The sequence below is a fragment of the Notechis scutatus genome, chromosome 4 (assembly GCF_049901735.1).
Source record: "Notechis scutatus isolate UNSWTSFEM ecotype Mainland chromosome 4, rNotScu1.2, whole genome shotgun sequence".
Taxonomy (NCBI): Eukaryota; Metazoa; Chordata; class Lepidosauria; order Squamata; family Elapidae; genus Notechis; species Notechis scutatus.
This window is the reverse complement of record NC_142012.1, coordinates 14,649,707-14,667,970: the sequence shown is the minus strand read 5'-3', so window position 1 is coordinate 14,667,970 and position 18,264 is coordinate 14,649,707. Positions and strand designations below refer to the sequence as shown.

General features: G+C 38.6%; 1 protein-coding gene across 11 annotated transcripts in view; it reads right to left on the bottom strand.

Annotated features, from left to right (window-relative positions):
* Positions 1–18,264, bottom strand: part of PTPN13 (protein tyrosine phosphatase non-receptor type 13) — a 193,274-nt gene that overhangs the window by 46,932 nt on the left and 128,078 nt on the right. For 7 of the 11 annotated variants that reach the window (XM_087962816.1, XM_087962818.1, XM_087962817.1 and 4 more), the window contains exons 20-25: positions 17,743–17,838; positions 15,868–15,975; positions 13,518–13,649; positions 10,477–10,922; positions 7,932–8,063; positions 3,205–3,298 (exon numbers count right to left, since the gene is read on the bottom strand). In XM_087962816.1, the coding sequence (XP_087818942.1) occupies positions 3,205–3,298; positions 7,932–8,063; positions 10,477–10,922; positions 13,518–13,649; positions 15,868–15,975; positions 17,743–17,838 (1,008 nt within the window). The remainder of the gene's footprint in view (positions 1–3,204; positions 3,299–7,931; positions 8,064–10,476; positions 10,923–13,517; positions 13,650–15,867; positions 15,976–17,742; positions 17,839–18,264) is intronic. The other 4 variants (XM_087962820.1, XM_087962821.1, XM_087962825.1 and 1 more) reach the window with 1 other exon arrangement.

Below are 18,264 nucleotides of genomic sequence, written 5' to 3'. Positions count from 1 at the left end.
AGTTCCTTATTCATTGCTGCATACCATCTTTCTTTTTCCTTAGTAGGATACTTTTTAATTTCTTCAACAGAATTAGGAACTTGATTAATCTGGCACACTGTGTTAGCCTGGTACCTATCAGGCGGTCTAGATACACGTGTAGTTCTTCTGGGAATTACAGGGCTTACAGGAGGACTTTGTTGAACTACTACCTGTTCATCTTCCTCATCCTGTTCAGCTATTGAATCTGTTTCTTCCTTTATGGGCACTATCTCATCCTGTATTTTTCTCTTTACTTTATTTTTAAAGTTACAGGGATAACTAATGGGATTTCTATAGGATTCAATAATTACATCTTTATTGGCATCCTGTTCTAATTTCTCCCATCCTTCATGTTCTAGAAATTGGGCACTAGCACTACATAACACTTTAGATGTGCCTTTCTCCCAAAATCTATATGCCCTATGGTTTGCCTGATAACCAACGAAGAAAAATCTTTTAGCTCTATGTTGCCCTTTTTTCTGAGTTGTGCAGGAATATGCACCCATGCTGGTGCACCAAATGTGTGCAGGTAACTTAGGTCAGGTTTCCTGCCATGCCACCTGGTAAATGGTATTTCACCTGTTGTTGTATTAACAACGTTGTTCAATATGTTATTAGCACACATTGTAGCCTCCCCCCACAAAGAATCAGGTAACCCAGAATCATTTAACATTGTTCTAATCATTGCCTGTAGTGTTTGGCCTCTTCTTTCAATAAAAGCGTTATGTTCTGGCCTGTATGGAGCAGACTTCTTATGCTCTATTCCAGCTACCTTAAGTCTGTTCTGGAATTTGTTATTAATAAATTCCGTACCATTATCTGTCACCAGGGTTATCAGTTGCCGCTTAGACTTTCTTTCAGCAAACCTAAGCCAATTGAAAAATGTTGATATGTTTCAGTTTTGCTTTTCATTAAATAGCAAAACCCATATCTAGAATAATGGTCCATAATGCTCAGTATATATCTAGCACCTCCCATACTGGGTTTCTTTGGACCTATTATGTCTGCAAATACTACTTCTAAAGGTTCTTTTGTTTTGAAACCATTTAGCCTATTTGCAGGCAATACTTTGCTCTTATCTTCACAGCAAACATTACAACGCAAATATTTATCACAAGGTTTTAACCTTATTCCTTCAGATAACTCAACTGTACGCTTTAGCATTTTAAAATTTACATGCCCCAAACGCCTATGCAATAAATGGATACATTCATCATGAGGCTTTATATTATTAAATACAGTTTGTGCCTCCCCTTTCTTACTATTATCTAAGACATATAATGTTCCATTTAAAGCTGCAGTTACCCTTTTGTTATCTTTTTCAATTATGCAATTATTATCTTTAAAAGTAATTACATAACCTAATTTATCTAATACCCTTACTGAAAGCAAATTAAACTTTAGTTGCGGTACATACAACATTTTTATATCCTGGTTTATGTACGGACAACGTGCAAAACCTTGACCTTTCGCTTTCAGGTTCCAGCCGTTAGCAAGAGATATATGTTGAGAGCTTGTAGACATTTTTATAAATTTTGTCTTATCTCTTGTGATGCAGTGGGATGCGCCACTGTCAACCACCCATAAATTATTCTTCACATCAGAGTTGCTAAACGTGGCTAGTTCAAATGCTTTCTTTGGCTTTTTTACATTCTGGCTTTTTCTCTTTTGCAGAACCTTGCCAAATGTCCTCTGCCTCCACAATTAAAACACTTTTCAATTGTGTATGCCGTTGAAGATAAATTCTCTTCTTCCGGTGCTTTACTTTGCTTTGCTGGTTTCTTTCAATCTTTGAAGATAATTTCTCTTCTTTCTTATCTTCTCTCAGCTCGTCACGCTCACGCCTTCTTCTGGCTTCTTCTAGTAGCCTGCCTGTAATCTCGGTTAATGAGAGGCTTTCTTTGGCAATACCTCTAACGAAGTCACATAGTCATCATAGCTTTGATCTAATGAAGATAATATTATGTAGACTTGTTGCAGTTCATTAAATATAAGCTCTTTTTCTTGCAAATCTTGAAAAATGCTCTTCATACAGTTTAAATGAACTAACATATCTCCATTCCTCTGAAGATGCGTTCGAAAAAGCTTCCGTGTAAGATTTATATGTGCTCCTACACTGTCCCGAACATAAATCTTCCTGAGGTTCTCCCAGCAGTTTGCAGCATTTTCTTCTCCACGAATATGGACAAGCTGCTGATCACAGAGAGTCAGTCCTATGATGCATAAAGCCTGCTCATTCTTCAGTTTAAAGTCTTGTAACTTTTCGTTATCATCATCATTAGCAGGATCCCATCTACTCACATCTGGTGGGTTTGCTATAATGTCCCACAAACCTTCTCTGCGTAGAAGTAAACTACATTTCATTGACCATGAAACATAGTTTGTTCCATCCAGCCTGGATATCATGGACAGTTGTGACAAATTTACTTGTGCCATTACTCTTCAGATATTTTGACTATTTTAAACTAATTAAAACAGTTTGTTTTTACAGTAATGTGCAACTCACACCAACTCTCTCTGCTATATCCTGGTTAGTTAGACTATGCTGCTGGGCCCATAACCATTGTTAGGGTTTTGGAGATTAACCCTAGAAGAGTATTGCAGCAGTAGTCAAGCCAGGAAGCCAAAGGAGAGCGGAAGGGCCCCAGAGTATACACACACTGAACACAAACACTGTTTGTAGTTTAAATAGTTTTTTAATCCAGTTAGAGTTTAAGCATTGTCATTCAGTCCATTAAGTCATTCACAGTATTTCCATCCAGTAAGACTCACTAGTATAGTCCAAGTTAAGAGTCCTTGCAATATCTTTATCAGCCGATAAAGATATCTTCTCCTTCTCCGGTTTCACTCTCCAGAGAAACAAACGCTGGATATTCAGTAGAATTACGCAGTAAATCAGCAAACAGTAGCAAACAATAACAGTTCAGTCACAGGCACTCACAGTCAGTAATCACAGTTAGTCGCAGCAGCACACAGTTAGTCGCAGCAGCACACAGTTACAGTAACAGACAGCTTTCCAGCTTCTAATGCTTCCTTATATTGTAACTTCTAACCGCACCCTTAATCGGCTAATTGCCTGCTGCATTTTGCTTAAAGTGATAATCACTTAAACCATGATATCTAAGTTTTATATATTTATTCACCCAAACCATATTTGGTATCAATGTTATACCTAACACTCACCTTTCTGAATCCTACCATCAGCTTCAGCTGCTCCCTTAGGAATGATTGCCTTCACATAAAGTCCTCCATACTTTACACTGGTGTTCACGCCACCCTACAGATATAAAAAGGCATTAATACAGCAGTTCCCTACACTTAAAAGCAGCAGTAAATGTTAGAAGCTATCATCATGCATCACCTTCTCGAACTTCCTTTCAAGAGACACTGTCTAGTACTACACACAGTGAGTGCAGGGGTGGGATCTGACCGGTGTAACTACCGGTTCGCGCGTGTATATCGTCGTCATCTAGCTGCCTGGACAGCTGAGCAGCACTGCACACAGGTGTGCAGCAGTTGAAAAAGCACTTTTTTCCTGCTTTTTCAACCGCAGCTTTGTCGTGCAAAGCAGCTGGGGTTGAAAAAGCAGGAAATGAAGGTCAGGTAAGAGCCCCGGTGGGCGGGTGGGCCAAAACAGCGGCAGACATAGAACTGGTTCTATGTATGCTCTCTGTTTGCTGTTTTTCAGAGCAACCGGTTCTACAGAAGTAGACAGAACCGGTAGAATCCCACCCCTGAGTGAGTGCATACTTCTAAAATAAGTTGGTTATCATTTTCTAAAACTGGAAACAAATTGAACTGAATTTAATTAAATATTTTATTTGGCCAAGTGTGATTAGACACACAAGAAATTTGTCTCCAGTACAGAAACACTCAGTGTGCATGCAAAACAACAGAATAATAATACCAATAAAAGGAGAAGTAAATAAGATAATAAGGATACAAAATAATACTACAGCGAAACTACATTGGTTAATATACACAGACATTAGGCAGCACTGAGAGAATTCGATGTTTATAAGGGCAACTGCAGAAGAGGAAAATCTGTCCCTGTGTCTAGTTGTTTTGGCACGCAGTGCCTTATAGCTCCATCAAATACAAAATGAAATACAATAAAATAACATGGAAGGCCAGAAATGCCATATAAAAAACTTCCTGCATGCCAAGAAAGACAAAGTGGAATGATATAATATTTTTAAAAAGTTTAAAGCTCTCTGCATTGTAATCAATGAATCTTTGACGTTGATTATGTATCAACAGAAATAACATATTGCGGATATTCTGCTTTCTGATCACTAGAAGGCACTCCTGGGATGCCTGAAAAATTCATTTAGCTTCTTTTGTTTTCTTGCCAGGGTGCCAACAACCTGTCCTTAAAAAACACTGTAAACCTGGATAAATAACTTACAGGTCTCGATGGATTTACTGCAGGGATGAAAAGTTGAGCAATCTGTTAGGAGACTGTAATCATGAGCATAATCTCCATGTAAATTAAGTTAGTTCTGTATGCGGGGAAAGTCACACTAGCGAAGAACAAGGATGTCACACATAAGCAAATGGAAATTCTGACCCGTTTTGCAAATTAGTATGTCCTTTGTAAACTACGATGGCACTATTTATTTTTCATTGTTTAACTGAATCCTCTTAGGCTGCCTTTCTAGCGTTGCACTGCTATTTTCTCCCTTATTCTTATTGCCATGTATATATACATACTTGCCAACATTTGGGGAAGTTAATTACAGTTCCCATTGCCATAAAGATTAACCTCCAAGGTGCTATAAGACTATACTTGTTTGCTTTATCCTGGGCAAATTGGTATTTCCAGCATTTAGAAAGCAGATGCATTCACTCTAAACACACATTTTTATTATAAACCTTCATCTTGGCTTCAAATATTTATTGCCTCTGTTACCTACTTTTGATTTGTCTTAACTTACTACACGATTCTGGATGTACCTTGTTCCTTTCTGTGACACATCCCCCCTCCCTTGCTATTTTAAAGCTTCTTTGCATGTACAGGAATGCTATTTTATTTATTATGCAGAAACAGTTTTTCAATTAAAATAATAATGTCTACAGCCTTCCATGGGGGTCACTGCCTTTGCCTGTTATTTCCTTGTCAGCGGTTTTGCTGCACCGCACAATACTCTCTATTGCTGTGCTCAGCTCTTTTACGGAGCCAGACAGTTGGCCAATGGAAGAAGGCAAAAGCTAGCAGAAAACTTAAAACCTTCCCTTGCCACTTTCTTTAGGGTAGAAAAAGAATGGGGAATGTCTTCCCTGGCTATTGTCTATATTGGGGATGGCACAAGAAGCAAGTAAGATGGGAGTAGGATGGAGGCGGAGATGTTTGCAACTGAGGATGAAAGTCTGATCACAGAAAGGAAAAAAATGTAGGATCTGACAGGAAGAGGACCATCAGAGACATGAAGCTACTCTCATCTCCAATCAGTGATTGGAAGGGTGTGTATGCATGTATACCCATATCCCCATATACACTGCTCAAAAAAATAAAGGGAACACTTAAACAACACAATGTAACTCCAAGTCAATCACACTTCTGTGAAATCAAACTGTCCACTTAGGTAGCAACACTGACTGACAATCAATTTCACATGCTGTTGTGCAAATGGAATAGACAATAGGTGGAAAACAGAGGCAGTTAGCAAGACATCCCCAATAAAGGAGTGGTTCTGCAGGTGGTGACCACAGATCACTTCTCAGTTCTTATGCTTTCTGGCTGATGGTTTGGTCACTTTTGAATGCTGGCGGTGCTTTCACTCTAGTGGTAGCATGAGATGGAGTCTACAACCCACACAAGTGGCTCAGGTAGTGCAGTTCATCCAGGACGGCATGAGCTGTGAGCTGTGACAAGAAGGTTTGCTGTGTCTGTCAGCATAGTGTCCAGAGCATGGAGGCGCTACCAGGAGACAGGCCAGTACATCAGGAGACATGGAGGAGGCCGTAGGAGGGCAACAACCCAGCATCAGGACCGCTACCTCCACCTTTGTGCAAGGAGGGACAGGAGGAGCACTGCCAGAGCCCTGCAAAATGACCTCCAGCAGGCCACAAATGTGCATGTGGCTGCTCAAATGGTCAGAAACGGTCAGACTCCATGAGGGTGGTATGAGGGCCCGATGTCCACAGGTGGGGGTTGTGTTTACAGCCCAACACCGTGCAGGACATTTGGCATTTGCCAGAGAACACCAAGATGGGCAAATTCACCACTGGCGTCCTGTGCTCTTCACAGATGAAAGCAGGTTCACACTGAGCACATGTGACAGACGTGACAGGGTCTGGAGATGCCGTGGAGAATGTTTTGCTGCCTGCAACATCCTCCAGCATGACCGGTTTGGAAGTGGGTCAGTAATGGTGTGGAGTAGCATTTCTTTAGGGGGCCGCACAACCCTCCATGTGCTCGCCAGAGGTAGCCTGACTGCCATTAGGTACCAAGATGAGATCCTCAGACCCCTTGTGAGACCATATGCTGGTGCGGTTGGCCCTGAGTTCCTCCTAATGCACGACAATGCTAGACCTCATGTGGCTGGAGTGTGTCAGCAGTTCCTGCAAGACGAAGGCATTGATGCTATGGACTGGCCCGCCTGTTCTCCAGACCTGAATCCAATTGAGCACATCTGAGACATCATGTCTCTCTCCATCCACCAATGCCACATTGCACCACAGACTGTCCAGGAGGTGGGGGATGCTTTAGTCCAGGTGTGGGAGGAGATCCCCCAGGAGACCATCCGCCACCTCATCAGGAGCATGCACAGGCATTGTAGGGAGGTCATACAGGCACGTGGAGGCCACACACACCACTGAGCCTCATTTTGACTTGTTTTAAGGACATTACATCAAAGTTGGATCAGCCTGTAGTGTTTTTTTCCATTTTAATTTTGAGTGTAACTCCAAATCCAGACCTCCATGGGTGCTAAATTTGATTTCCATTGATAATTTTTGTGTGATTTTGTTGTCAACACATTCAACTATGTAATGAACAAAGTATTTAATAAGAATATTTCATTCATTCAGATCTAGGATGTCTTATTTTTGTGTTCCCTTTATTTTTTTGAGCAGTGTATATATATGTGTGTGTTTTTAAAGATGCACATTACAAAGTCTACACGGGGGTATGTGTGTCCTTAATGCTCTCTATGAGCTTGTTTTTTTTTCCTTGAAAACATTTCATTACCTGACTAGGTAACATCATCAGTGAAAGAAAGGAGTAGGGTTTGCTCTCTGTTTATACACTAGTAGCTTGCCCTGTCAGTATTGGTGGGAGTGGTCTTGGTGGTTGCTTGATTAGGCTGCTGTTTACTGTTAGCTTGTTAGTCTGAATTGGTAATTCCTTGATTAGGGCATTGTTTACTTGATTGATGGTCTATTATTACAGTGTTTCCATGAGATTAAGACCTAACTGGAAAATAAGCCCTAATGCATCTTTTAGAGCAAAAAATAATATAAGACTCAGTCTTATTTTTGGGGAATCACGGTAATTGTGGTGTTAATCTCTGCTTATCTGGCAGTTGATTGTTGGAGAGGAAGTATTTTGGTCTTTTTGTTCCCTTCTGGCTTCTTGATTGTCTCTTTGGAATGAATGTAAATATTGTTTATGTCTATGTGTCTGTTGATGGCTGAAGTCTACACTGCTTGCATTTATTAAGTTTTGCTATTTGCGGGAGAGAAAAAAGTCCTGCATAAAACTGATTTGTTTTTATGTATTCAGTTGCCCTGCACAGATCTTTTAACTATACCCAGGTTAGCAAAACTGCAGAGTGGTTAAGAAAGATAAAGATTAGCAACAAGAAAGTACTCGACAAGTGTCTCTTTCAAGTCCACTGCTTCTCTGTAAATCATAAATTTGAACAGGTGACTTTGAGCGGAGAAAAAAAGATAAATCAGCTTAAAACCTTGTCAAACAGTACCGTAACACTTATGCCCAAGCCATTCTCATTTTTGACCAGTTTGACTTCAAAGATATCTCCAGGTTTAAGAGGCATTTTAGAATTCACGGAGCTGAAGAAATTCACCAAAGAAGGTTCCTTTATATAAGAAGAAAAAAAAGGCAAAAAGGTTACCCTGTTAAAAATAATGTATGATAATGAATTTACAAGTAGCCCATGGCAAAGTTATTTTTTCATCAACTGTGAATGGTTGCTAAATGAAGCAGTTGCTGGACAAGGATTATCTGTACTGAGATAATGAAGGGAATGAAATAGAAAAAAAAAAATCCCACATACATAGAACACAATGATATATATCAAAAGAGCAATATAATCAAATATAAGCATATTCACCCCAGTATAAGCATATGTACCCACATCTATATGTGATAAATAAAGATAAGATGTTTGGGATACAGTGGCCAATGCATTTACACAAACTAATTTTTATAACAAAGGAATCAATATGCCAATACTTGTGCAGGTGAGGAAAACTTTGCTAAACAGTTTAGCATGCTATAATCACATAGTGTCACACTCCAAAAACCAAGAAAGACACATTGTGATTCTTCTAAGTGGATTTTTTAATATTACTCCTCATCCACAAGCAGAATCCTGCCAAACTAAAACATGCTAACACCCCCATAAAGCTTATGCTGTGGGAACTATTGGAGAGAAGCCATCTTTACCCTCTTTTTTTCACACAAAGTATCTGAACTGTCTCTTGCTCCTCTGGAATACACCCTCTCTTCCTGAGAATCTGGACTCAATTCCACCACACATGGACAGATGTTCAACATAACATCATGTGGTCAGAAAGTTAATCACCTGACTTAGATCTGGGAGAAGGAACAAGGACAAGTGACAAGATGTATGTGATGACATGATGCAAATACCGCTACTTACATACTCACATCAAAGAGAAAAGTATGTAGAATAGGATTTGTATCATGATGTCATCACATGCATGTTGTGAAGAATTTCAGATTGTTGCAATCACCTGTGATCTGACTAGAAAATAATTTACATGAATTATTCAGGAAAATTGATTAGTTTAAATTACACTCCTGCAAAAGTCTGAACATTTTTACACAGAGGCAATTTTTCTATATCACTTGTCTCCTGGAGTTTTGCAAGTCAAGGTGGTTACTCTAAAATTGGTAGCCTAGAATTTGCTAGATTGTGGCTTGTGGCTAGATTCACATACCGTGCTAAGACAAAAATGGTGGGACTGGCTTTGCCTTAAGTGTATTATATGAACCCTGTCACTATGGTTTAGGGCAGAGATACACAACTCCTGTCCACTCAAAAGCCTTACTAAACGTTTCACTGTAGCTCAGCTAAGAAATTATGGTAAAACAATCCACTATAATTTTTAATATAATTTGTATCTGAAGTGTGGTGTTTCAACCCATCCAGAAAAAAAATCCTTTTGAGTCGGACCCATTTGTGAGATGGTGGTTGCCAGGCAATAAAGTTGATTCTCTCCCTCTTAATGTCCTTTATTCTTTCCCCCTTTGCTTCTCTCCAATTCTCTTGAGGATTGAGCTGGATGACTTCTCATACCAGCAACCTTCTTATGCGAGTTTGCTGCTGGCAGTGAATTGGCTATTTATAGCTTTCAGTACAAGCGAAAAGCCACCAATTTGTGAACACAGAAATCATTACAGACAACTCAGAGAGCTGCAGCAAGTCAAGGATCAAAGAACAAAAAGTCGCATAAATAAATCTTTAGGAGCCAAATTCATCACAATAAATTAGGCTATCAGATCTGCAAAAAAACAACAACAGACTATCTCTGGAGGTTTTATGGTAGAGATCTGATAACCCTAACAATAACTCATAAAACCATTGTCACTACCAAAATGTTTTCTGTCTAAATATTAACCAGGTTGGTGTAAATAAGTAAATCTCTCTCCTTCATTTTCTTTTCTCTTTCTTTCTTTCTTTCTTTCTTTCTTTCTTTCTTTCTTTCTTTCTTTCTTTCTTTCTTTCCTTTCTTTCTTTCTTTCTTTCTTTCTTTCTTTCTTTCTTTCTTTCTTTCTTTCTTTCTTTCTTTCTTTCTTTCTTTCTTTCTTTCCTTCCTTCCTTCCTTCCTTCCTTCCTTCCTTCCTTTTTCCTTTCTTTCTTCCTTCCTTCTCTCTCTCTCTCTCCTTCCCTTCCCCTCTCTCTAGCGATAATATGAACCATGTATTTTACCTTGAGAAAACCTTGACCACAAATGTTAACTTAAGAGCATGAGCAATTAGCCAACAGTACACTGGTACATAACACCCTGCACACTATTTCCTTTCACCATAACAAATCTGCTCTAATAAACATTGGGTCTTTGGGGCTAGCAAGGGTCTTCAAACTTGGCAAGTTTAAGACTTGTGGACTTCAACTCCCAGAATTCCTGAGCTAACGTGACTGGAAGAGGAATTCTGGGAGTTGAAGTCCACAAGTCTTAAAGCTGTCAAGTTTGAAGACCCCTGGGTTAGAGGGAAAGCCGTACAACTGAAATGAACATTACCTTTTTCAATGCAGTTTGCTCCTGGCTGCTGGAGTAAGTGGCTTCATCCATGTCAGAATCTCCTCGGTCAGAATAGTCAGGGGTCTCTGCCATGCCAGTCAGCTTGCTTTTGATCAGGTTGGCCTCTGAAGAAGATCCATTCCTCTCACTGCATTTGGGAGGGCCCAGGAGAGGATTACTGCAACGTTGCAATTCCTGCTGGTCATTGACATGGTGGCCAAAGCTGTGGTTGGTTTGGCTCTGGGACAGGCTAGCACTCTCAGTCCTGGAGTCTTGGGAGCTGAGACTCCCACCCCATTTGCTCGAGCAAATGCCGGATAAGCTTCCGGAGTTGGGTCTCCAGTGACTCACTGGCCAGTTCTGCTCCTCTGAAGAGGACTCAGCCTCATGGTCTGCCATCAAGGAAGATTTTTTAAAATATCCCTTTCTTAGGAGACTGGATGTTCCTAAGGATAAATGGAAACACCAATAATGAAGTTATTATCACCTGTAAAGACACATATGTGACAGAGATCAGTATTTCTTAACTACAGCAACTTTTAAGATGGGTGGGCGTTGCCTCCCAGAATTCCTCAGCCAATATATTGGTTTTCCTCTCTATGCACATCTTGTTATTCTATCCTGTTTCCCCGAAAAGATGACCTATCCTGAAAGTAAGTCCTAGCTTGATTTTTTACATGTGTGCCCAATATAAGCCCTACCCACAAAGTAAACCCTAATTAAGATCACGCCCACTCCAGAGTGCACGGGTAAAAATTAAGCTAGGGTGGGGATGGAGCTGCCCTACTACTTACCTTTGGACAGTTGTAGTCAGGCCTCGCACACCCCAACACCTGCCTTGCCGGCCCATTTCTTCTGCAGCCGGCAAGACTGGCAAGGCTTTCTTGAAGGCCTCTGTAGCCGATAACAAAGCTCCGGATCAATCCAGAGCTCTGTTATCCACTGCAGAGGCTCTTAGGAAAGCCTTGCCGGTTGCAAAAGAAGAAGTTCATGAAGGCCTCTGACAGCGAAAAGGAGGCCGGGCAGGGGGGCTCATGTGAGGTTAGTCAGTGGATGACATCTCACCAAAATAAGACCTGGTGCCTTTTTTGGTGGCAAAAAAACTATAAGACAGGGTCTTATTTTCAGGGAAACACAGGATTTATTATTTCCTGAAATTGTTAACCAAAGCTCTCAGTTTTAGTCTAACTAGGGAACTATGGTTATTAGTAATAGAAGATCCTAAATCATGACTTGGTTTGGTTTAAGTTTTTTTCCTCTGGTCCTGCTAGCCATTATTTGTTGATTCACTGTAATAATTAATCCAGGATAATTATATCTTGCATGAGGGTAAGGGACTATATGAAATAGAAATGTATACATTTGCACATATCTCTGAATCAGCCAAATAAATTCTACCCATGCTTTAGTTTTTGAGTCCAAAATCTTCATTCTAAAAGGAAGGGTCAATAAGAGAATTTATAAGTCTGAAAACAAATATAAATTAGAACTACCAGAAATTTGGAAAACCAGAGAATTTCAGTATTAATTTTACTCCAAATCTATAGAGGTCTTTCATGCTTAGAAAGCACATGGGACTTTTTTCTTAATGGCATTTCAGCTGGCTATGAAAATAATTTGATCCATCTTGTCTATTTTGTCTTGATATGAAGATTTTAGTTGCTGTAGTTCTAGGTGTTTGTTTTTCCACTTTTATTAATTCCATTCTTCTTCTATTTTGAATTTTATTGTATGTTTCAAATTATTACAACCTGCCCTGGCAATCCCACATCCCTACCCTCGTCATCTGAGCATAGAGATGAGTTCAAGTATTTGGATATACAAAGAAAAAAAAACAATAACAGAATGATTCCATCACCTTGAAAGAAGTTATTCATCCCGACTGTCCTTTCAGAATGATCTTGTTCTTTCCCCCCCTCTAATTTTCCATTAGGAACTGATTTTATCAGTTGATTATGTCAGTTGTTAATTGTCAAGATTTATACTGTAGAACCTATAGCTAAGGGCCTACCTATAGAAATGGTAACAAAGGCTGTACAGTGCTTTTGAACAGAAAAAGGGACTTCAGGACAGATGGGGGTATAAATATTGCACTTGCTTGAAATTCATTAAAGCAAGCCTGTCTTTTCCAGCAATCGTTAATAGCTGTGCAGGACAGCTACACAAGCTTATCAAGAGATAGCTGCTTTTGGAGTTACAGGAACGTCTCAACTTACAACTGGTTGTTTAGTGACTGACTTACCTGAAAAAGGGAACTGATGATCTGATGATCAGACATTTTGGGTGCTCAATATCACATGATTGCAGCTTATGAGAGATTTGTCGAAAATTGGCACTTACTTCCAGTGTTTGGCAAAATTGTGCCATAGTGAACACTGGGTTCACTTAACAATGGCAGCATTCTCACTGATGACTGGTATTCTCACAACCATTGTATTCATTGAATGAGCCTTGGTGGCACAGTGGTTAGAGTGCAGTACTGCAGGCTACTTCTGCTGACTGCTGGCTGCCTGAAATTTGGCAGATCGAATCTCACCAGGCTCAAGGTTGACTCAGCCTTCCATCCTTCCGAGGTGGGTAAAATGAGGACCCAGATTGTTGGGAGCAATAGGCTGACTCTGTAAAATGCTTAGAGAGGGCTCTAAAAGCACTCTGAAGCGATATATAAGTCTAAGTGCTATTGCTATTTCTACCACCGCCAAAAAGTCATAAAAATCAGGTCAATCATGTTTTATGACCATTATGACTTACATCATAATGAGCAGACTACATTATAGTTATTTATTTTATTTTATTATCAAAATTATTGGCTGCCCATCTTACCACTGGGTAACTCAAGGATTACCTGAACAGGTAGGTGCTATGTCCCTGCACTATTTTTTCTAAGCCAAAGCTGTGCATAGTGCTAATAGTGGCTTATTTAAGCACACTTGTACAGAAAAGCATCTGGAAAAAGCAAAATACTGAACAGAAGAGAAAGAATTGCAGGTTACTATATATGAATTGTTAACCTGGAAAAAAAGTTTTATTTTGGGAAATACCTTTAACTGACCCATCCTTAGGTTGAGAAACAACAAGGGTCACATTTTCTGGAGCATGCTCAATAATTTCTAAAGCTGCAGGATGGCTGACCCCTTCCAAACTCACGTTGTTTACTGAAATTAGACGATCTCCTACATAGATGGATTAAATCAGAAATTAACAACCCAGAATAGATGTTTCTAAAACATACTATATCCTCTACTGATATTTCCAAAGTTTACCATTCATTGCATTGTGCAAGGAAACATTCTTCCAAGCATGAATGTTATTAAACTGGAGTAGCAAAACATGGTAAACTCATTATGAAATGTATTACACACATTAGTAACAGAAAAAATAATATATACATGATTAATTTCCCTTATAAGAAGTTGAAATTCTCCAATCTTATATAGAATAAGAGTTCCAAAAGTATAGTTACCAGGACCAGTATTTGGTATATCAGAATGACGCCTCTTTATGAGACTAGTAGAATGTGTCCTTCTACAGGCAACTGGGCTTTCTTGTTTTTTCTTTGAAGAAGTTTTGTTTCTCATCTAAGAAGCTTCTTCAGCTCTGACAGGATAGTGGGGAATGGAAGGATTTATATTCCTTACCGACAACTGGTTATTTGCATCCTTTTAGAGGGTTGTTGAAGCACTTGGAAGTTTATTTGTGTCGTCAGGGTCACCTGAGTGGTGCTCCTGGTTCCTGTAGTCTGCAAGTTTTTTCTCTGGAAATCCATTCCTACTCCCAGACCATTCAAAGTATTTTCATCCCAAATTGTATAGTTAAAAGTCTGTAAAGATTCTCAGTCGTCCAGGTCATGGTTGTCCCAAAAGTGCTTTTTTCAGGAGGCAACTGGACTTTATTTTTTCTTTGAAGACATTTCAATGACCCAGAAGAAGAAGCTTCTTGGATGAGAAGCGAAACGTCCTCAAAGAAAAAAACAAGAAAGTCCATCCAATTGCCTCTTGAAAAAAGCATCTTTGGGACAACCATGTCCTGGATGACTTAGAATCTCTATAGACTTTGTGTCCTTCTAAAGACATTGTCATTTTTTATCACAGAATTTGACAAAGAATGGTAGAGCTTGAAAGAATGAGTAGTATACAATCTATCTTGCAGATTACTAGTGTTCAGTGTTTCCAGAAGAGATTCACCAACTCTGCAAGCTGGAGTTCATTTTAACATATTGGTGTGTCGGGGAATTGCCCAGCAGGGGTCCAAATGGAGTCAGAGATGCTGACATGAACTTGTAGTTTGATATAAATAAAAATATTTTACATCTATATATACAACAAACAAGGTAGTCAGGCACATCACTATATCATGAGGTAAATCTTCAGGGCACACAGGTTTACACAGAAGAAAAAAGGCGGGGAAAAACGGAAACTGCCTCTCCACACCCACAGCAACCAATCAGAGCGCAGATTGCCTCAGGCAGCAGCCAACGTTCTCCATATAACTGGGTGTTCTGGCTCATTGTACAACCTCATTTTACCCTACTAACAATAAACTCTATTCTCTTTAGTGTGGAAACTTATAAAGTCCAAATGAGCATTCTAACAAATGAAAAAAGAGTCCGCTGGCAGTTTAAATAACTTCAATATTTGAAGATATACAAATAAATTATTAGAAAAAAAATCACCTTCAATCTTTATAGCCCAAAATATCCAGTAGGCCAGAATGAAGATTTTTATGAGGTCAAAGTAAAAGTTCCATGCTCTAAGAATATAATGGAAAACTTTGACAAAGACATGACTACGGACTTAAATAGTTCAATTCTCATTTCTTTTTATCTTACAAATATTCTCTCATTCTTTTTCTAACCATATCACCATGAATCAAGTAATTGGTAAAGTGATTTAGAGCTATAATAATCCTAGTATTTATTAATATATCTCAATCTTGATCTCTGCATCAATCTCTGTTTCTATCTTGTCTCTGTATCTTTATCACTATCATTATCTGCATCTTTCAATATATATTTCAAACAAATAACCAATTGTTTAAAGTTATGTGCTAAAAATATTACCAGAGATGACACTGGAAGTTTTAATATGAAACATTCAGTTAATTTTATTTTCTCTCTCTCTCTCTCTCTCCCTCCCTCTCTCTCTCCCTCCCTCCCTCCCTCTCTCTCTCTCCCCCTCCCTCCCTCCCTCTCCCTCCCTCCCTCCGCCCCCCTGAAATTTTTATGGCACCCATCTCCCCTATAAGGCAATTCTGGGTGAAAGGTTATAAAACAAATAGAAAAATAATTAAAATATATTAAAATATTAAAACTATGCAGCTTTCATCCTTCTGTCTTGATTTTAAAAGAAGAACCAAAGGGTTAGTCAATTCCTATATTTCATGGGACATCACCTGGTTTTAATGATCCTTGCAAATCAGCTGGTCCTCCAGGAGTGACTGAATGGATAAAAATTCCGAGATCAAATTTTCCAGTTTTCTCCCCGCCAGTTATCTCAAACCCTGTTAAAAATAACTTTTTGGTTACTCATAGCAATATTGTACAAACCAATTGCTTGCTGATTTATTACTGGTGATTTGCCACGATATTTTTTTCTGGGTAAAACAATGGCCTCAAATATCTTAAGACTAAAATGGATCACAGTTGAACTGTCTTAGCAGGGAATTCCTGCATGAGTGGGCAGTGTTGATCTCTATACTTGTCTTCCCCAATGCAGAGCTCTTCTGTTACCCAGAGACTACATAGTCCACACTTGGGCCAAGAATTTTAGAAAGATGCATTCAAAACACATTTGGAAGATACCACACAAGGGAATGTCTAGACTGAAACATCTGGATTCTAATTTTATTGGCTCCGGATTGCTGGGTTTGTTACATATTAGCTCTTTGTACATCATAGAACTGTGGAAACCACCACCAAATGTAATAATAATCACTATCAGGTGGTATCTAAGAATAATTTAGGACTTGTTTGGATAATGATTGAAAGAACAGAGGAAATTATCTGAGACATCACCTTTCTATGTAGTACTGGACTGGACTGTTCAAATATTGCTTATACCAGTTATTAGACATGCTTATGGAAGTTTTTGATCATAAAAGGCCGAATATAAATTCCAATTGCAAAATATATTAGAGATCTTTAGTGTTGGGTACAAGCCAATCATCACTGCTTTACTGTTCAAAACATGATATGAACAGCCACCTCTAATCCAGATGATTTTTAGAACATAACTCTCAATTTCCTTTAACAGAATCCAGATGCCAGAAATGATAGAAATTATAATTTCTAATTTCACAACAGTAGGAAGAAGCCCTGATTAGGGAAAATCGGAATAACATAATTTTCAAATTTCTCAATGAAAAGAACAAAAATCATAATTTGATGACTGGACTACTGCATCATCCTTCTTGAAGATGACTTGGAAGCTTTAACTTTACAAAATATACAACTGTATCTTTCCATTGGACTCAGCCCTACTGCTCTGATTGTGTGATCGAAGCAGTTGTTGGCCCTCCAATTTTGGAGGTTGGGGAAGGAAATGAAGACTAGGGGCACCATTTTTCCATATTGGGGACGCACCTCTAGAATGCTCTCTCGTGGGGGGTTGATTAACTCCAACATTATTGGCTTTCTGGAAACACCGGAAGATGGACATTTTCTGGACAGTGTTTGTGCACTGACCTAATTTTTTGGCTCTGTATGTAGAGTATTTTTTTTATCATTTGGGATTATATTATTGTCTGAGCTACCAAGGATCTATTTATGATTGTGATGAGAAATACTAAACAAACAAACAAAAACAAAATGCAACTATTTGGGCAAAATGCAACTATTTGGGCAAAATGCAACTATTTGGGCAAAATGCAACTATTCCAACCTACTTTGAGATTGCTTCATTGATTGCTAGAATGCAGGCCCACTTCTTAAATGCTTTTTAATTTGTACTAATTTTGAACTAGTGTACTATAATTCTTATGATATTGTTACTGCGTTTTTTATTTATCAAGATGATTTTGTCTGTTTCCTTGTGCACACCATCCTGAGTCAGTCAGAGTGGGAAGATTACATACATACTGTACATAAACATCAACTTCTTTTGAAAGGAAAAAATATATTTTGTGTCATCACAGCAATAAGTTTGTATTAATGACTTAAATCTCAGGGACAGTTCTGACAGTGAAAACCTCATTTCAATACACTATGTGATCCACTTGCTCTTTTGATTTCTGCATTTATATGTAATTCTTAAAGTAACATCTATTTACCTAAGCCATATTTTTCATCTTTTTTCAAATTGATCAAGTTGATCTCCCTTTCTGGTAAAGACACTACCGGTATATTCTTTTCTGTTTGGAGACCATCTGCAGACCAAAGGAACAGCACATTAAAAAAAAATGCTGAAATATGAGACAAATTTTATTTCTTAAGAGTGTAGTGCCATAAAAATCAAGCTTCATTTCATTATATAATTAAATCTGACTCTTCCCAAAATTCAAAAGGAATTAATGATAAACTTCAACTCTACACTGACATTTTCAGAATAGATTTGTAGAAATTAAATATCTTTTTTCTATATAAAATATTAAACAAAAATATATTAAATATTAATAATACAATAAATTGAGTCATTCTTACCCAAGACAAAGCATGCAAGTAATAAATGAACCAAGCTTGACTGCAATACATGGAACCTTAAAAACTTGAACACTCTATTTTATGTTTTCGTAGAGTTTCCCATTTTAGGATTGGGGCATGTCAAAAGAGGGACAATTTTGTTTTTTCACTCT